Below are 20,942 nucleotides of genomic sequence, written 5' to 3' on the forward strand. Positions count from 1 at the left end.
TTTGCTATTATAGGAATGCATGTCTTTTAGTTCTTTGTGCTGTGATGCACCAGAGGCAGGTACACAGGCAGCACGCCAGCAGCGCGCCTGGGGTGTGTGTACGTGTGTGAGCGCAATGTGTTCCTGTGTGACTGTCACAACCACCTCTACATACAGAGCTCCTCTGACGGCTGTGTCTGGAAAGGCTTTGTAGAGATCTGGTGCTGTACCTGTTCCCATTTCTTTTTATTCCCCTTTGTTAACCACGGTTTTCTGGTTGCATCCAGTGGGTTACAACAGCTTACTGCTGCTCGGAGCAAGCACAACATCTTCCTAAAGCCTGAACACTGGCGGTACTTCAGAAAAGAGAAGTAGGGCAGTTCAGGCTTTTTATAATTAGTTGAGAGTAAGTTTGCCTTCCTTGGTGTCTTGCTTAGTTATAGGATTTAAGGATCCTGGATTATGGGAAGAGGGCATTCCTAATAGAAAAGGAGCATATTAGCAGCAAAATTAAAGCTGGAAGTCGCTGTCCTGGAACAAAGATTCATTTTCCATTCACCCCGTGATTTACAGCACATTCCAACCAAGTGATTTGGCTATGGTCTTCTGGCATAACATTGTTTGCCCTTTCCCTGACATTTTGCATATAAAGAAAAGTTATGAGCTTCTTGGGCATTCAAGGTACCAGGAAATGCAGGAGTCTACCTAATTTGTTAACATGAAATTATAGATGTCAGACACAGACTCTGTTAGTTAACGTTGGTTAGAGTAATGCTGCAGCCAGTTGATTGTATTACAGTCATGATGAAGAGGAATGGTCCTTTTTTGCTTTTCTGGGATATGACGGGTATAGAGCCAAGGCAGATTTAAAGTGTAATGAATGAATAAGCATTTTCTATGGTTTGCCTGACTCTTCCATGAGTTCCACTGCTGCGATGTTGCTGCCACTGACTTGTCCTCTCCACAACAGATCAGTGCTGGCATAACATGGAAAGGGACTTTTCAGAAGTATAGGCTTTTAAATGTTAAACCCCTCTGTAGCACTTGAATGTTATTTTCTTTTAAGGGAGAAAAGCCCCCACCCAAACTTAGCATGGCAAGAAGATACCAGGCAGGGATCAAAAATTAAGGTTTCCTCCCCACAGATACACACTTCCCATTTGTTTTCCCAAGCCCGGTGTCTTCACAGCTACAAGCAAAGTATTCGCTTGAAAGTGCTAATATCCTCAACATGTGTCCCAAGGGAAATCAATCAGATGCGGAGAAACGGCTGTGTCGCATCCGACACATCTTTCCAACACTCATTTCCCACATGCCCTCACCAGCGCAGTATCCTCTCAGATCTCCCTCAACTTCCTACTCAGCTCTGCCATCAGGATCCGGTCAGTATCCACACCTTTCCCATCTCATTCCCCACTGCTTCCCACCTTGCTTCTTCCCCCTTGACATCTGCAATGCCACTGCCCAGCCCTCATCCCCTCCCTGCCCTGCGCCTGCGGCATTTCGACACCCCAGCTCTCAGATTTTGTGACGACTGGAATGGAGTTCTCATGCCTGGAGGTTTCAACCTGAAGTTCACATGCCTCCAGGTTTGCGTTGCTCCTTCGGTCTGTCGCTGAACTACTTCCATTGGCACTTGCACTTTTATCCATGCTTTCTTTCATGCCTTTCCTCACACTCTCCTTCCCTCTCTCCCCCTCAGCTATCTTCCTTGAAGTTTCCCTTCTTAAAATATGCTTCTTCTCTGAAGGCTTTCATCATTAATCTCTCAAGAAACTATCTTAGAGACTCATCTGCTGTGCTTTGATTTATTCGTTGGGGGTTTTTTTTGGCGGGTATCTCACAAGAACTGAGCTGGTCATCCTTCTACCTCCGTCGCTAAAGGAAAGCTTGTGTGAAAAGGTGGGCTTTCAGAACTTAAATTAAAAGATCATGTAAGTAAGATAATTGGATAAAAAAGGATATTAGGATCTGAAACAGAATGTTTACTTGCTTTGATGTGCTTTGGGAACATATGTCTGCACAGTGGGCTGTGTGGCTGATTAAGTGTAAAACAACCCAAGAAAAAATCACCACTATTAAGCTTAAATCAAAGATCTCTCCTCAAGACACTAATTTGATTTGGGTTTGAAGGTCCCGTATCAACTCTAATTTCTACCTTTGATGTCTTGCTTCTTTGTGTGTTGTATAATGGAGGGCAACCTTACTTATTAAAAATTTGCATTTTTCTTCCATTTTAAAAGCAAATATTGATATTGTTGTTGTTATCGTGTTGCAGTTGTGCCTACAAGTGTCAGCCAAAACTAGACCCGCATTGTGGTAAATGCAGCGTGAATACAATAAGAAACCGCACATAGTTAGGAGAGTTTCTAATTTGAGGGTCTGTTCCTGTACTTAGGCTCACAAATTTTTTCCCTCCAAAGATGCTGCCAACAGCCTGTGAGTTTACGAAAGGTGTTAACTTCTGAGGGACCTTAGATGGAAAAAAAATGTTTCAAGCTCTAAACCAAAATACTTTTGATTTCATTGATAAACATTAATAATACTCTTCCATAAGGTGAAATTAAGTCTTTTGTTCCATTTGTTCTTGGTTTTAGATATTTTAACTGAGGATTGAAGTCAGGTGTGTTGGAAAACGGAATGGTCTTTTGAAAGGAAAAATGAAAGATGTTTAGCGCTTTTTTTTTAATTTGGAAACAAAGATCCTTTTTTTTACCTGAAGCAAATATGTTAAATTGACCTCATACGCTAGAAGTTGCGTATAAGTCTTGAATATGTTTTTCTGAGGGATGGAAAAAAATTGTGCTAAGAAATGGCACCCACCTTAGATTACGATACTGTTTCCATGGTGCAGGTGGAAAACAGAGGAATCGTCTAATTAGAGGCTGTTTTTGTTGCTCTTGCCATCAGTGGCAGAGTTTCCTTTGCCTTCAGTGGCACAAGATTAGACTTTAAAGGCATGATTTTTAAAGGTATTTAGACAACTACCATCGCCAATGGATGCATGATGGGATTTTTCATGGTGTCTACCTAAATCCTTCTCAAAGCAGTGCCCAAACCACAAATCCACAAATAAGGGATTTTATATTCAGAGATTTGTGTCTGTTAAGGCCCAAAGGAATTACTGCTGATCTGACATCTGCGACACTGGCCATTCCCCCCTTTAATTTCTACACTGGGAGAAATTACTCTTTTCTACTATTAAAACTCTAAACGCTGCAGTACACCGAGAGCCCATCTTTTAGAAAAACATCTAGTTTTGCTGTAAAGTCTTGCAGCAGCGCTGAATTTACCACTGCTCTCTGTAAACCCATCTAATGGGAACTTGCCCTCACTGTTAAAATAATTTTTTTGTGTGTTTCATGCTTTCCAGGCCTCAAAGCCATTTTTGAGGGGAAAGGAGAAAACGGGAACTGCTCAAAGAGTGCCCGTTAAATTTCTGCAGAGAAGCTTTAGCAATTTTCGTCCAGGTTCACAGCTTCTTATAAGTGAGTGCACTAATTGCTGAATTAGCAAAGGTAGTTCTGATTTTCTATAATATTCATATGTGTGGGTATGGAAAAAAGGAAGGAGAAAAAAGACATTATTAACGCCATTTTAGGCTGAGAAAATACAGGAAAAAGAAATAAAATTAATTGTGCTGAGCATACAGAGCTGAGAAAATGCACGAAAAAGAAATAAAATGAATTGTGCTGAGCATCCCGGCAGGGGAGGGCTGGGAATTAACAATGATGTCTCTTGGGTCCCCATCCTGATCTCTTCCTAGCGGGACACCTAAGCTGGCATCTTTGACTTGATAGCCCTATATTTGAGCATCAGGTCACTTTACTGGATAATTATCAACTTGTTGCAGTGCCGGGAGAGCTGGGAAGCGTGAGTGATTCCTTGTCGCCTCATTACTGGGCTGCCCCACACTCCCTGGCAGTGGCTGGGGGGGAGAGGCGGCTGCAAGGCAGCTCCATGATGCTGCTCCCGGCAGATCCTCCAGTCTCTGAGCCAAAAAACTGGGAAAGGAGGAAATCTTCGTGAATGATCAAATGCCATGTGGATTCGATAGTTGTGGCCCAGGTTTGACCTCTGAGAGGTACCTTCTTTTGAGGGACCTCAAGGGCTTTAATTCTGAGGGTACCGCACAAGTGTCGTGACCTCTCGCCCTTCCTGTTGTAAGGGACTTTAAATCAGAAATAAACAGAGGTGAAGTTGAGGGGCTGGCGAAAGCTGTTTAGACTGAATCGTTTAGCATGAATCCTGGGGCATTTTAGGTTTCCTGCTGGGTGCAGCTTTGGCATCCCATATGTAGCGTGTCTGCCGTGAGCGCGGTCCCTTTTTCGGGCATCCATATGGCTCTCCTCCATCTCATGCAGACTTTGGGTAGTGTTCTGGGCGCACAAGAATTGCAAAAGCCAGGCCAGGTTGTTTTATTTAAAACAAAACAAAAGCAAGGATTTCTGTGTGGGGTTTAGAGGGGATTGTTGGCTTTAAAAGCTTTTTTCTTATAGCAAAAGTCTACCAGGCTATGATACCCCTCCCTTTGAGCAGCTCTGTTCCTAGCTTCCATCTCTGTGTAGCAGCTATGCAGTTTTTTTTATTGTACGGCAAAACAATTGCCTGCAAGTGTCCGTATTCCATTAAGCATATGGAAAAGTATTCAGCCCTTTGTTTTCCACTGAATGAATGTATTTGGCACGTAAGTATTAATTTAGAAGAGTCATGGGACATTAGTGATGGTTAATTGTCCCCATTTTTCTGGGTTTTACTTAACGGATGGAGATTATTTCAGAAATGTGCAACTTCTTTAACTGTTGCATTCATTGCTGGGTGCCCCTTGCTGAGGCTCCAGACCTGCATGCAGCAGTGGGGAGACGGTGCCTCTTCTCCACTGCGCAAGATTTTGGGATTGCTGGTGCGTGACCACAGGGGGAGAGCAGCATGACAAAAACTTACCTCAAGACCCTGTTCATAGCAGCCAGCACTGGTTTTGCCAGCCCCTGAGGGGTTGCCCAGCCCAGATCCTCAGAGGTGATGCTGCTTCTCTGCCGTGGGACCATGATGATCCTTTCTCAGTGCTGTGTCCAGCTGTGATGCACCAAGAGCAGCACCTCCTGTGAGCAGCGGCATGGGGGGCAAGTGCCTGCCAGGCTCCGAGGCACAACCAGGGCCATGCTAGTCCACCTCTCTGAAAACCACAGGCTGAATTTTTTTGCCTTGAGAAACTACCAGCTCCTTCCCCCGACACCTTTGGGATGAGACTGTAGATCTTTGGACAAGCTGGTGCTCCTTTCAGCAAAACCAGGAAAGTGAAGTGGATCACTTTTCCCCAGTGAAGGACAGTTAAGGAGTTACCAGCTCCTGGAAAACCACCAAAAAACTCATAGTGTCCCACTGGCAGCGTGTGTCACATCTCCGATGCTGGTAGCTCTCCTCGTGCTGGTCGTGCTCCTCCGCTGCTGCCCCACGGTCCCGCTCTGCAGGCGTCTGGAGCCAGGTAAACAGGGCAAGCATTTCTGCTCTCTGAGGATGGTTATCCACTGCACTGGTGAAGACCTGCTCTGTAAAGCCTTCCGCAGCATGCATGCCCCCAGCATCACCGCAACGCCCCGCAGCCCTTAGATGGGGTCAGGTAATGTCTCCCCCCCTCAGTCTCTGTCTCCCTCTGTTAGAGAGTGGGGAAGGGAAAGCCTCTCCTGGGTGGGGGAGGAAATGAATCAGGGCTCGTGTGCTTCGTCAGAGATGCAAATTGCTCTACAAGTCCTGAGCATTAATTATAGAGCCTGGGCTTCTCGCCGGAGCCGCTGGGAAAACAGGCCTCTGGCTCCCATTAAATTTAATGGCATTTGGACACCCAATTCCCTTAGCCTATTTGAAAACCAGAATCCCAGTTTCTTCAGAAATATATGTGGTCAGGTGAAATCCCTCGTCCCGCTGCAGGCAGCGAGATTTTTACAGCGTTGTCTTCAGCAGAGCCGTGAGCTCCCCCCCAGGCGCTGGGGTGTTCTCCTCGTGCCATCCACAGGATCCAGGGAGGGAGCAGGGGGTGATGTATGGATAGCGGAGGTCTAGGCAGGAAGCTCTACGGCCACACTGAGAAACCCAGCTCTGGCACCACGGCACCGTTGCACGGGCTGGGTCACCACACCAAGCTGGAGTTTGTCCCGCTGCGGGGTTTGGGGCATGGGGATGGGGAGCCTCGCTTGCCCAGGAGGTGAGCTGGGTGTGGGGCAGAGCCACCTTCCCCCAGCATCACATCACGACTCCCCCATTTAAGCCACTGCCTCTCAAAAGCAGCAGCTAGTTGTTGTCCCTTTGCCAGTCCGGGAGCAGGCCTGCGAGGCCACAGTTGGCTCTCGCTGTGTATTTGCAGACCGCCGATGTGATGGCACACTCCAGGCCTTGGGGTTTAGATGCGAAATAATGCAAGTGGCGCAACTGGAAAAAGAAGGGGAAAAAATCAAGCTTTTGGGGAGTTAGGAGCAGAGGATCCCTCCGGCCGAGTGAGCCGTTCCTGGTAGGCAGCTACAGGAAGCCACATTATTTTGGGACGTGCTGCGCCACGCTAGAATTTGTGCTTTGCTAGAATCGTAGGTGTACACCAGTGAGAGGTGACCCTGCCTGGGAGGGCTCTCAGGAGGCAGACTGGTGGGAGTACGGCTGTCCTGCTGCACAGATGCAGAGGTGCAGCAAGGAGAGACTTTAAGCAGAGCCGTAAGGAGAATCCTGCTCTCCAGCCTGGTCTTTACACGCACGGTCAAGTCTCATGTTGAAACACCACCCAGGTCTCCAGCTGCATGCATTTTGGGTGAATTCTTGATCTTTTTCCCAGCGTTACCTTTTTGGCCAGGGTGGAGTTTTCCTGTTCTGAGGGACTCCGGCATTTCTGCCCAATTTAGCACAAGAGAAAATGAACAGCAAACCCTTCATATTGTTATACACATTTTAGATGTTGGCCTCACAGTTTGATCAGCGGAGGCTCCGAAGGCTCGTAAACCTGGTAATACATAGTTTCAAGCCTGCATCAAAGAAGTTCACAATCCTTTGGGGAGAAGCTGTGAGTACTGATGAAAGAGGGAACTTATTGTATATGTAAGAAAATTTCTTTCATGGCTTATGTATTAAGGCAGGCTCTGTGGCCCAGGGAAGATTGGGGCTGCTTTTAATTTACATCCCCCCTCACTTATATTAAGTCTTCGTCAGAAGAAAAATTAGTCAGATGTTTTCTTAATGACATCATTTTTTTTAATCCTGTTTCATTTTTTCCAGATGAGGCGGTGGAGATTATTAGAAATGAATTGAAACTAAATCTGGAACAGAGACTTTGATTCACTTCTCCATCCTCCCTGGTAGAAATAAATTGGTCGGCTCCGTGCTCGGCCGCCTTTATTAGCAGCCTCGACAGAAACCAGCCCCGGCGGCCTCGGCTGCAGCTTTCCCGAGCTCGCCGCCGCCGCGGCTGATGTCATGGCGAGAGGCACCCGAGAGCGGCTCGGAGAGGGACTTCGCTCGCCCTTATAACAAACATGCCATGGCGTGGCAGGTGGGGAGGTTATGAGGTCCAAAATAGCCATGCCATCATAAGTTTGTCTTTCAGTGCCGTAAAAGAAGACAGGCTCGATGCTGGTGGGTGTTCCTCCAGCGAAACCCCGGTCTCGCTCCGACACGCGCGCGCGCGTGTGTGTGTGTCGGTGGCAGTGCATCTCCACAAGTCCTTCATATCTGATAGGTTTTCACTGCCTTGTATTTCACACCAGTGAGCCGCGGAGCGCATTGCTACAGGAGAGTACTTTGAACTATAAATATTTTAAAAGGCATTTAATTTACTACCCATCAGCAGAAAGTGTTCAAAAAGCCACAAGGTTTACTAATTTATCAGAAAGACATAGAAACACGCGGAAGATCAAACAAAGACAAACATGCTCGTAAACTGCTGAATAAGTCTGCAAAGCTTATATTACATTTCTGTGTGGTTTTGTTGATATGCAAGTATTACAAATAAATTAAAATGCACCTGAACTGTTGATAAGGCAGGGTGGGACTCAGATCCTGAGGTGCAGGTGGCATGTCTAAACTGCTCAGACCCTCGTGTTTGTGGTTGTCTGTGCATTTTGAGACGGATCTTACATGCTCTCGCTAATGGCGTATTTGGATATTCTTAGGGAAGGACCTTTGTAATACCATCCCTTAGCTCAGCCCACGTCCCAGATCCCTGACCTCTGAAACCCCGAATCCCCATGGTCTCCCATGCCCGGGATGGAGCCCCACGGGGCCCCACATCCATCTTCCTCAGCTTGGCCAAAGCACCCAGCCAGGGATGAATGCCATCCCTGCTGTGACCTGCGTCTCCACACCAGCTCCGCTTCCATCAGTCTGTGAGTACAGAGAACGCTAACGCAAAGCAGATTTTGCCCTTTCGTTTTGCCTAATGACAGTTCTGCCTCTTTTGGTGTCTAGCTCAGATTTTCTGCTTCTCAGGTCAGGGCGTGTAACTTTTTCTCCCCTCCTTGCACCCTCTGCACTTTGTCTAAGAGGCTGAAGGGTACAGCAGGAGACGTGCCCGGGAGATATCCGTACACTTTCTCCTCCGTCCTTGCTCACCCTGCAAAAACTGCTCGAGTGCTGAAACATGCCTGTGACTTTTTTTTCTTACCTGCTGAATCCCTCAGCGTTTACTGGCTTCTTTCTCAGGTAACACTTGGCCTGAGGAAGATCTGAGGGATTTAACAGAGACGGCCCCCCGAAAGCATGCAATAAAACCTCTCCTGAACTTTTGCCCTCTGAACCGTACCACCGACCTGTCAAGGAGGTTTGTGCAAGCCGTGATGGACGCAGGCGGGGAGGGCTGCTCCGCCAGCGCTGGCCGAGCCCAGCAGAGCACGGCTCACCTCAAAATCCTATAAGTGATCCTTGCGCCGTTTACATCCTTTCACAGGCAGCCCTGTCCGGGGCTTTGTCTGCACGTGGCAGCACTAAACATCTGGATGGATACCCGGGGACAGCGCGGAGCTTGCAAACCCCGAGTTTGCCTCGAACGTCTCCGTGTAGCCAGGCTCCCCCTGCGACAGGGTGACACCCTGCACGGGGTGACATCTCTAGCATGGGGTGTGCTCCACGCAGCCAGATGTGCAGGCATTGCCCCAAGCCCCTTTTCACACCAGCCCAGCTGCAGTGAGCCACCTTGCACCAATACACGTTAGGTGCAATGAGGGTGCGGGTCTGCAGGAAGCTTGCGCTGGCTTCAGGCTCCACGTATGGCAAGAGGAGAGGTTTTTCCCACCATGTGCTCTATCTCCTCCTTGCAGGCGAAGGCAGTGGGGTGGGAGGGAGAAGGGTGGCAGGCGTCTGTGCTCGCCCTGGGTGGCTGCGAGTGACGATGTGTCTCTGTTTCCTTCCCAGGCCTCCTCCTCTGAGCGGCAGCCCCGTCATCTCCGACATCTCCCTCATCCGCCTCTCTCCGCACCCCACCGGGCCCGGCGAATCGCCCTTCAGCCCGCCGCACCCCTACGTGGCACCCCACATGGAGCACTACCTCCGCTCTGTCCACGGCAGCCCCACGCTCTCCGTCATCTCGGCTGCCAGGGGCCTCAGCCCCGCCGACGGTAAGACGCTGTGCTACTGGTACTGCAGCGATTTTGTAGCTCACCAGCACTGAAATTCCCTAAAACCCGAGGATTTACAGCTGCAAAGGCTCCGCAGCTGCTCTCTGAAGTGGGAGAGCTGTCTCTTTTTCTTTTTGGGTGTTTTTTTTTTTTCCCCCTCCTTTAACTACACATTTGTTTTGCATCATTGCACTGAGAAAGCAGAGCGTGAGAATAGCTATTACCGCTGGATCATATTATAAATATTTTGCTTAAAGTACGTTCCTTTCTGCAGCGCTCTCGGCTCTCTTACAAGCTTCCCCGCTCTTATGTCTCTACTGGGAGCCCTGCTTCCCCCAAAGAGGGTCACAGTCACTCCGGCCGCCTGGCCTGGCTGGGATTGACATTGCAGAGATGAGGCAACGCCAGCTGGGTTATTCCCTGTTGGCTTTGTGTCTTGGGGCAGGATGGCTTCTGGGCAAAGGAGAGGGGCCATACTTTATCCCTCCTTTCTCCTGAGCTGCCCTGCAGCAGCTTTTGGGGAAAGCGAGGGCGTGCGGGGAGCCAGCGCTGGGTGCACAGGGAGGTGGTGATGCTCTCCGAGCCCCGGCAGACCCTGTGCTGGGGAGCTCGGGACAAAAACAGCCAAGCAGGGAAAGGGGGAAAAGCACGACTCTGCTTTCACTTGGGGAGGTGCAAGTTGCGACTGACTTTATCAGAAGTGCCTCATTACATGGTTGCAGGCGGCTGGCTCGGTGCCCAGGGAGCAGATAGGGTTTGGGGACCTGGTCTCTGCGCACCCGGCAAACCCCGGCATCTCTCGGCTCCCGATCTGCTGTGGGGACAAGCGGCCCTTCACCGCCTCAAAGCAAAGCACACCAGAGAGTGACAAGGCCCCCGGCTTAGCGTCTAGCAGCATAAAACCATCTTCTGTGGCTAAAAAAAACATCACTAGGGTGATGGGGAGATGCATGCATCTTCTTCCCTCCCCCAAAACGTCATCTGAACTCCCAGCCGCCTGTCGCAGAGAGGTCTGATGGCTGAAGTGCACACGCTCTGCCCCATCCTCCCCTTCCAACGCCAGTTTCGTTATTTGCTATGAAAAAAAGGCATTGTGTTTTGGGTTGCTTTTCTTTTCTTTTTTTTTTTTCCTTTTTTTTTTTTTTCTAAGGCGGTGGTAAATAAGTTAATGGGGCAAGCGGGTGGGGAGGCAGGTTTGAAAAATTACAGCTGGGAGAAAGTGAGCGTAATTGGCTTTGGCAGCCAAAATGGTTTTATGCTGCCAGACACTAAACCTAGCTCTATGCATTAGACCTTGGCTTTAATTTCCTTGCGCTGCTATCGGGAACTGGGCTGCATTTGTCTTTCCTTCCTAATAGGCAGGGATGTTAATGCTGACAGGGTTACTGCTGCCGGCGGGCTGGGCCCTCTCCCCCCTCCCTGGGGTGCTGGCTGCGTCCGAACGGGAGGATTATTAGAAGGGGGAACGAGAGATTGTTTATAAATTTGCGGAAATGGAGGAATGCAGAGGCCCCAGCTTAGTCTCTTTTGTCCGCAGAAGCACGCCCAAGTGCACGTCACGAGAGCCCTACGCGGGGGCTGGCGGGGGGCGCGGGGGGGAGACGGGGCCGCCAACGTCAGCGCCGAGGTCTAACGTTGCGGTGGGAACCTTCTCCCCATGTTTTTCTCCTCGCCCGCGGCTCCGGCAGTGGCTCACGAGCACCTGAAGGAGCGAGGTCTCTTCGGGCTGCCCCCACCGCCACCGGGAGCCAACCCCGCCGACTACTACCACCAAATGACGCTGATGGCCGGCCATCCGAACCCCTATGGGGACCTCCTGATGCAGAGCGGGGGAGCAGCCAGCACAGCCCACCTCCACGATTACCTCAGCCCTGTCGATGGTGAGTAGTGGTCCGCGTCCTCCCCAGCATGGCTGAAATTGTGGGGCAGATGGATGGGGCTGACCTCCAGGTGGAGGTTGCTATATGTGGTCACTCTGCCCTTCCAAAAACCATGGGTGCTGCGCTATAATTTTTGGGTTAAAAGATTGCCTCATTCCATATATATGTATAAAATATACATGTTGTGGCCTTTTTGGGAGGATGGCATGGGTAGGAGAAGGGCTGGTCCAGCGAACAGGGTGTTGCTGCCATCCCGCTACCTTGGCCACAGGTGACCACAACATGCCTTGGGGGCAAGCTCCAACTTCGGCTCCCCATGTTTTGCCTGGTTGGTGTCTGGGGCAAAGGCCGGCCATTTCCAGGCATAGCTTTGCTCAGCATGATGGATCTCTTGTCTTGGTTGGGACCTCTCGAGTCCCCGAGGAGGAAAAAATATGTTAACGGGGAACCACGGTGGAGAGAGCACGTTAGTACTTCGTGGGAGAAAAAAAATTGCAGGAATGTGGTATTTATGCTAGTATCGGGCATTATAAACCCAGAAAATTCTCACTCCTGGCTAAATGAAGAAGAAATAAAATCACGTTAGGCGCTGTGGTGCTGAGTCACCCCTGCGGCCTGACTGCTGCCCTGTTGAGATGTGTAATGTCTATCTGGAAGCATATCTGAGGTCCAAATGATTTTTAGAGCTGTTAGAAATGTCTTTCCTTTCACTTTATGCCACATCTCGTAAGAACTGGGGTTGTGCGGATATTACAGAGGGCAGTTTGGGGATCATTTCTGCTGCAAGAAAGAGAAGTCTCAGCTCGACTTTCAGATCCCGGCTGCTGTTTCCTGGGCTGCCTTTGGATTTGCCTGTGGACCATTATAATTTTTGGAGTGGAGATCTGCATCGTTTCATTACCGCTTCAAAGTTTCTGTTGTTGAGCTTTTAAGATGAAAGACTTTGCGGTCTTGCTGCTTCGTAAAGTGACTGGTTTAGAATGATAAAAGCTGTTCTGGCTGTTCAGTGATGGGGGCTTATAGCTATTTCTAACAAAAAAACAATTTCTCATCTGCAGCTGCTGCGGAAGTTTTACCTGAATAGTCATTTTCTTCTGCCAATTCCTAGATTAATCGTGAACCTGGATCCCAGTTTGAAAGGGAAATCACATGCTCCTTGGTACCATCCTGCTTCTAACACCCAAAATATATTCCAGGCTTCTCCGCTACAAAGCAGTTGGTCAGTCAGACCGCTCTGTCTTCCCTCCAAAGGGTTAATGGCTGTGGTTATAGCAGATGGGTGCAAAGCAGCCCTGCCAAGTTCTCCTCGGGCTCATGAACAAGGCTCCTTCCTCCTTGCCTCCTTATTAGTCCATCTCTGACCAGCAGTGCCTCGCTGAAGTGCCAGATAAACAGCCATGAAGGGAAGCAAACACAACTGTTTTCATGCTAGCGCAGGCTGACTCTCAGCACACCAAGATGCTCCTCCATTGGTTTGCTGAAGATCGGTCTTTATCTGAAGTCATCTGAGATACTCCCCTTGGCAGAAGACTGTCTTCCTTCTTGCCTTCTCCTGAAAACATCTCTAGAGTGAATCACGTATCAAAGGTCCCGGTTTCATGCAGCCAAGCTCATAACCATTATTTACTGCAAAGCCAGGGCTCACCGAGCGTTTATTTTGATCTTTCAGTAAAGCTTTGTTGATGAGTAACTGGAAAGCCTCTTCTGGGCCTTCACATGCTCTGAGTGAGATGAAGACTTACAAATGTCACGAGGATGTGACATGAGACGCTGAAGACTGCTTTATAAGAATGTGCAAAGGAGCAGCAGCCCAGTGCCAGTCTCTGGTCTATGTGTTTGGGTTTATCTATCAGCTGGAGAGGAGAGAGAATTGTGTGTTCTCAAGGCGGAGACTAAATTGGATGGCTCTGGAATGCTGGCTGAGGAACCAGAGTCTCCTTCTCTTTTTAGAAAATTATTTCAAAAATTTAAATCAGCAGGGCCTAAGTAAATAGTTGAACAGATAATGTAATAAAGCATCCTCTTATGGTGCTTTTCTGAGACAAGAATATCAGTAGTATGCATAAACCCCCAGTGAGTCACCACCTCACAGCGTCTGCCATTCAGAGAGCCCTTTTCTTCCCAGGGAGCCCCAGAGCATAAGAACTTTATAAGAATTACTTTGCTGAAAATGCAGGTAGCTCCTGCTAAACCACACGCAGCACCTTCACACATCTGTGATAACAGTGGCACCTGCAAAAGAAAAAGCAGCAGATAAGCATATATTAAAACTGGCCTATTCAGTGTCATGTCGCCTCCACACATCTGCAGGTCCATGGGAGCCCTAGCCAGTGGGTATGGTAGTTCCTCCACAGACACATACCTGAGCCCTTCTGGCTGCTGTAATTGCATTTCTTGGAGAATTTCTCAATGCCTCTGCGTTTGTCAGTGTTTTTTCATCCCATCAGGTGTCTAGGATCAGGAAAAGTAATAGGACGTAAGTGTCAGCTGGAGCTTGTTGGTACAGAGCATGCGCCAAGTCTGCGGAGTGTTTAAATGGTGACTAAGCGAGGGTGCCCCAGCGCTGTATCTCTTAGCAGGGTTTTCACTGTGCAGCTAGAAGTAATTAAAACACTGAAGCAGACCAAATTCAAGTTCTACTCACCAGACTGCTGGGATCTTCAGGCCAGTTCCAGTGGAGACTAAATAACCCTATAACCCTTCAGTTAGCTGTCCTGTGTCATTCTGTCATCCAAACATGGACTCTAAATCCGAGAGTGAAGTTTGAATCCAGGCTTAAATCCACTTCCAAATCAAAAGTTAACTGCTTTCCAATGTCACAACATTGCTGCTGGGGCACTTCTGAGACTAATTTACAGGATCTGTTCACCAGATCAAAACAAACTTTTGCATTTCTATTCTAGAAGTGGGTGCCACGTGGTGGATTATTCCAGGTGACAGAGTGGTATCTCAAGAGCATCCCTGGGACAGTAAAGACTGGTGACGAGTACAGATGAACCTGCAGATGACTACAGCTATCTGAGCATGTTTAGTACATCCAACTTCTTTTTTTTTCCTAAGCACAAGGGCTCCTGTGATTCCCCTCAGCCCCTCAGGAGATGCCATTTGCTCTCAAGAAGAGTGTATCCAGACTGAATCGATGCTTGTACCGTTGTAGCCCTGTACATCAGAAGATCTCAAATTACTGTACAAAGCAAAGCTACTTCATCACTGGAGACCCCAGAGAGAAAGGAGATCAAATAATCAGTGAGCAGAGCTGTGGCAGATCTGGAAACAACACCCTGATCTTCAGAATAAGACTCTCATGGTGAGGGTGGGAAGCAGAGATCATCTTTAAATCCATCACTTCTGTTTGCACAGTGTCGAAAGTGTCAGTGGGTTGTCCATGCTGAGTCAGGGAACGGGGGAAAAAGGTCTTGAGTTCAACTTACATCCAAGTGGTGCTGCACAGAGGTAGTCACTCAGGTCAGGAGGGCTGCCTGGATGTGTTTGTGCAACCTTACAGTTACCAACAGCAGGGATGACCCTGCAGTCACGGCATTTCATCCAGTTGCAGAGCTAGAGGAGGGATCCCTGCCCTGTTTCTTGCTGCCTGGTGCATGGCAGTCACGAACATCTTGATCATGACCAGCAGTTTAACTGGGAAAAGGCTTTGTTCAGCCCAGGAGAGCCAACTGGCTAGCGGCTGGCACAGTTGCCTGGGATGTGGGCAAATCATCAAGCAGGACTTTATTCCCCCAAGTCAAACAGCGATTCAGCTTCACTGGCCTCTTTCAGTCAGTGTTGTTGGAGCCTTTCTACTTCAAGTGAATGATTTAATAGCCATCGGCGTAAGGAGCAGGGCTGGCAGTGCAGCCCGGTGGTTACTGCAGTCAGCAGGCATGTGTCTGTGAGAGGTGAGCTCAGGACTCTCCTGCAGCAGGTTTACATGAAGCGACTGCTCCATCAGGATGGACGGAGAGAGCCCAGCCTCACGGCGACCGAGGAAAGAAGTGCCTCTTCTGGGGCTTGAGGGATCAGCAGCTCGGTGTTTGCAGGCTGGATATGCTGGCTCGCAGAGGACTTCCCAAACAAGCCAGCTGTTGGCTACTCTGGGCAGACGGCGCGCCCTGTAGTCGCTTCCTTATAAACTCTGAAAGATCTTTTTTTTTGTTGTTTTCTTTGTCCCAGCGCAGAATGGAAACTTGCTGAAATCTCAGAAAAGGTTCAGAGAATGGGAAACAATTTCCCACCCATTTCTAGCCAGCAATGCTGTTTTCCTCCCCAGAAAAATATGTGCAGAAGAGAGAAAAAGTCCCAGAGCATCCCATAAGTGCTCTGTCTGGAATCCCGCTGCACTCTGGTTTCTAAAGAATTCAATTTACATATGCAAGTTGGGTCGTCTAAACAGTTACCTTGTGGATTGGGAGTAGAAGAATGCAGCCTTGTCTTTCAGCGAGGGTTTGAGGGAAGCATTAGTATTCCTTGAACTGCAAAGCTGATCGGGCCTGGGGAGGGAAGAAAGAAGGGTCCCAGGACAGCGTCTGGTGCCAGAACAAATGTCCAGCATCTGCTGCAGTCTGAGTAAGACGTGTGCTGCCGCTGCAGAAGGGGAGAGGGGAATAAGGAACTGGTTATGCGAAGACCGTTTGTAGTTTATTGCTGCTGCTTATTGATTAGGGGATCATCCTGTGTTTTTATGCTGCCTTTGGATTTAATCTGATGACGGGAGGAGGGGGATATTTCCGTATGCTTTGGGTGGAGTTTTCTTGGTGAGCGGCCAGGAAGAGGGACCGTTTTGATAACGCTGTATTTATCCCGGGGCTTGGCCGGGGGGTGCAGGGGAAGCGGTGGCTCTGGCCGTGTTTCGGTGAGGAGGGGGAGTGAGCCATCTGCAGCCCACGTGCCTTATGGGCTCAGTGGTTTGGAAGCAGATTTCCCCCGATGTCCCTCTGCAATCGAGATCACAGCAACATGCTTGTCCGTAAAGAGATGCCTGAGATTTCCTCACCCTGAAGGAGCTCCCACTGAGTGCCTGGTGTTTCCTTTCAGGAGGGCTTTGCTGCCGCTATTTGTAATGCAATACGGAGGTCTGAAATCTCCCTCCAGGAAAATCGTCTCTTCTAATGTCCTTCTGTTGGACCACAGCCACGGCGATTGGTGGGAGCAGGAACCTCTGCTCCTGCCTCCCACATGATCCCCGTGGGGTCTGATCTTGCTGGGAGCAGCCACGGGAGTTGGACCACGAGCCGCCACATGTGTAAAAATGAGGGGATGACCATTTGGCTCATCGCTGGCCCGTTGTGGATAAATCTAGATTGGGGAAGAAAATCCTCATCACTGGTCTGTTGGGGATAAATCTAAATTGGGGAAGAAAATCCCAGTTTCCGAGCAACTCGTGGATGTGATAATTAGAAGACCCTGTAGGAAATTGCCAAGGAAATTTTTATCTTTTACCAAGAAATTTGGACTTTCCTCCCAGCTCTAGGCTGGCTGGAGGACTGGGCTGGGACACCTGGCAGACACAGCCAGCATCACTTGAAAATTCAGCCTTGAATTCTTGCTGGTTTAGAAATGGGATATTTAAACTGCTCCAGGAGAGAAATGGCTTCAGTTGTGAGCTGTGGCATTTACATTTACCCTGCAAATATAATGCTGCTGTAAAGTCAAGCTTTTTCTACTGAAAAGTTATTCTAGGCAGTTTTTAAATATTTTTTAAAATACATGGGTTATTTTTATTCTCTAGCCTGTAGAGCTGAGCCTATGACAGCCAGTGTATCTGGGTCTGTGCATGAAATGGTATGGAAGGGCCAATGTGCTCCAATTAAAACACCATAAAATGTATCTGGAATTGACTTTTTGTAAGAAGAGACAGCAGGGGGCAAAGGCCTATGGTAATTTTTTTACTGAACTACATGGACTGCCATCCACTGTCGCCATTGCCCAGAGCTTTGGGCTCAACCTTTACCGCATCCTTCTGTTCACCACATCGCCATTTTAATCTCCTCCTAACTCTGAGAATGTAGGGAGATGGGGACAGTCCTTTTGTTTAAAATATCCTGTGTCTTACTTCAGGCCAGAGGATATTTCTGTTGTTGCTTGAAATCTGAAAGAGTTTTGAATTCTAAACAGGTATCTTTAGCTTTTGCAAAAACAAACAAACAAAAATATCGTTTCTTCCATTCAGAGCTGATTCTTCTAATATACACTGAATAAATAGAAACCAAGCTGTTACTACGTCCAAAAATGCGCACATAAACATAGCATGTTTTTCAAGTGGGAAAGAATTACTTTGAAAGTAAAGATGAGGTAGTTCAAGCAAGGGTGTCTCTAGATCAGCTTTTGAATTCATATTTATTCCATGTTCCGAAGTCAGTGGCAGTCAATGGGAAGCATCTGCTGGCTTTAAAGGTGTTTATTCAAGATGCGCAAATTGATATGGGAAGAGCCACCACCAAAGAACACCCATCCTGGGCATGCTGTAAATGTACTTGGCTGGAAATACGATTGAACACCAGAGGAGGCAACTATACGGAGTACCTCGTGAACTTGTCTTGTTTCTTGTTTTGCTTGTGGGCTTTGGCCCATCACTTCTTTCTGGATCTGGGTGAGAAAGAGTTTTCCCATCTCTCAGAACTATTAAAGGAAAAGAAACTGAAGGTAAAAAAGGTCTCCATCTGAGGTAGAGAGGCACAGAGAAAGTAATTTTAAAAAGATTGAAACTCTGGCAGATGAGTAAAACTAATTTTAAAATAATTTCCTATTTTTATTTCAATTTGTGACCTTTTCAAATTCATTTTAACTATGATGACTTTATGTTTCTCAACAAAACATCTTTTAGAACAACAACGTAAAAATACCAGACTTTTTTCTTTTGAGAGTGTTGAAGGGGATACTCTGACAGTTTGGAAACTCTTCCCCTAACGTATTTTCCAAACATCAAAAAAGTCTTAAAACTAACCCCATTCGTTTTGATAAGTTAGCATTTTTGAAGGGGAGATGAGAGGGGGAGCGCTAGTGATAAATCCTCCTGAGGCTCTCCGTCTCTGAAAAACGGATCCCGCCTCCATTTACTTCTCTGGGCACAGTCACTGCTGAAGAAGTTGTATGTGGTTTTTCCTTTGAAACATCACCCGACCTCAGGCAACAGCGGATTTTGCTTACATATCCCAGCGGCTGCCAGGCAGCCCGTATTGAACACCTTGCCCGTGTGTACAGCTATACTAACGCTTATCTTTGCTGCTGCCTGGTACCATTTAACATTCGTGCTCAGTGTGCACAGATCAGGGGATTAGGTCAGGCTAATTATATTATTAAGAACGATCCCGGTGTTTCTATTCTGCTTTTAAATAATAATTTTGAAAAGACTCCCTCTTCATAAATGCACTAGTGAGCTCTTCTTCATGTGGTTAAAATCCTTCTCTGTTTCCCAGACGCATCCCTTCCCAGGCACCTTGGGCAGGCTGTCATTGAAAAGAGAGGAATTGTTCATCCATGGCACGGTTTTAGGTCACAGCTTTCCCTGGAAGCCCACAGGACCGAAGAGGCTTTTGTGTAAAGCATCAGCCCAACCTATTGGATCTGCTATCAGACATTTCAGATAGCCCACGGTACTCGCAAGGTCTAAATTAGAGCGGACAGTAACGCAATGCATATTACTGGTTTTGCGCTGGAGAAGTCCCAGGCCAGCTTGCAAATCTGACAGCATCCAGCAGAGTTTTGCACGGGGAAAAAATGACGTACGTGTGTGCAGCGGGGAGGGATGCCCACGTTGGATGCACTGCGAAAAGCCAGGTTTCTGTTGGACATCAGGGCTTCTTCCCTCTGCAAATTAATGGCGACCAATGGCTGAACCAGCACTGTGGACATAAATCATGGGAAGGAACAGCGAGAAATGAGTACAAGGCTTTTCTTTCTATTTAGTAATTTATCAAGGGAAGTGGCACATTAATAAACAGATCTCCCTTGAGGTGTGGGAGTAACAGAGATAAATATGACTGTCAAATCTGGCCTGCTTCCTTCTGGTAGAGAGGGAGGAGACTGTGGGAATGCAAATGGGGAAAACAGTATCTATATCTGGAAAGACGCATATTATTTGCGGGACAGAAACACTGACAACTCAGCTGAGATGGAGCCCCATCACACTAGGTGCAATACATGCAGATAAAAAACAGAAACCCCGTCTAAAGGAGCTCATCTAAATAGATGACACTGCGAAATAGGGACACAGAAAGAAGCAGCAACTTGCTCAAGGAGGTATGTCTGGGGAGGACTGGGAAGAGCACCTAGGTCTTCCCAGGTTGTGGCCCATGTATTGAATCACGATGCCTTATAGTCAGAAGAAAAAAAAGAAAAAGCCCCCCTCCCAAAAGTTCAATTAGTTTAAATCAATATATTAATATGACTCTGAAAGAGCACAGTTTTGGCCCTCACGTTGCTCGGTCCAGGGCTCTGTCAGGGCCCGAATTTCATGAATCAGGTGTGAAGTTTGGGAATACTCCACTCCAACCTTTAGTCAGCCTAACGGCCTGAGGGGAGTTTGTTTGCTCCTTTTGGTTTTGCATCCGTAGTGCCTCTATAAACCGGCTTCTCCTTTTCCAGCTCCCGAGGGACGTGTCACTCACCATGGCAGAACGGGGCTGGAGTCTGCCAGCTGCATGCTTGAGATAGTTTGTCTGGTCCCTCCGAATCATGGGACAGCTTTAACACTTGGGAGGTGATTTTTATAGACCGTTGTGTGCTCTTTCTGTTTGCTACCTAATCCTTGAGTCGTGTTTTCTAGCATCTCCCTGCCCTGTGAGGCTGCAAAATGTCATTGTACAAAATACTATAAGAAGAATATGTTCAGCATATATGCAACAATCTGATTTTTAGGAGTAATTCCCCAAATTGTCAGTATTGCAGTAAGACATTGCAGCTAGCAACCCTGGAAGCTTCTTAGGTCACAAAAGTGACGAGAGTGCTTGGTTCAAGTATCAACTTAGCCTTGGACTTCAGTGGGACCTTGGGCACGTCATTTATCTCGTGCAACGAGGGACGTTATGGGTAATAAGGGGACGGTGGTACTAAACCCCATCGATTACACAGCACCCAGGCATCACAGTGACAGAGCCACTTAGGTACACGGGTGAGTCATGTGGAGACTGGGAGACTGCAACCCAGCCGCTGGGCTGAGGGAAATGTTGACACAAACTTCTGCGAGCCAACACAAATCAAGGAACTATTTGGTCACGCTGGCAGGATATATTTTACCTCTTTGTACATCCCATTCACCCTCTCACATACCAGCACTGTCGTCAGGATGGAAAGTTTATGCTTTTACAAAGTGCCGGGCTTGTATTTGGTGATATACAACCAAAATCAGTCCCTCCAACCAACTAGAGGAAAATAGCTCATATTGCCTGTCTGGGCAAGTTACTGGTTTATTCACAGTGTTTAATAGGATACACCCAGAGCAAGCTTTCTGTGGAGACCGCCGCTGGAAAAGCCAGGTAGTAATACAGGGCTGTGCTCA

General features: G+C 47.9%; 1 protein-coding gene across 4 annotated transcripts in view; it reads left to right on the forward strand.

Annotated features, from left to right (window-relative positions):
• The window catches only part of GLI2 (GLI family zinc finger 2), a 195,559-nt gene that overhangs the window by 145,485 nt on the left and 29,132 nt on the right, over positions 1-20,942 (forward strand). For all 4 annotated transcript variants that reach the window (XM_074595091.1, XM_074595090.1, XM_074595092.1 and 1 more), the window contains 2 exons: positions 9,367-9,569; positions 11,258-11,449. In XM_074595091.1, the coding sequence (XP_074451192.1) occupies positions 9,367-9,569; positions 11,258-11,449 (395 nt within the window). The remainder of the gene's footprint in view (positions 1-9,366; positions 9,570-11,257; positions 11,450-20,942) is intronic.

Source organism: Larus michahellis, chromosome 7 (assembly GCF_964199755.1).
Source record: "Larus michahellis chromosome 7, bLarMic1.1, whole genome shotgun sequence".
NCBI classification, from domain to species: domain Eukaryota; kingdom Metazoa; phylum Chordata; class Aves; order Charadriiformes; family Laridae; genus Larus; species Larus michahellis.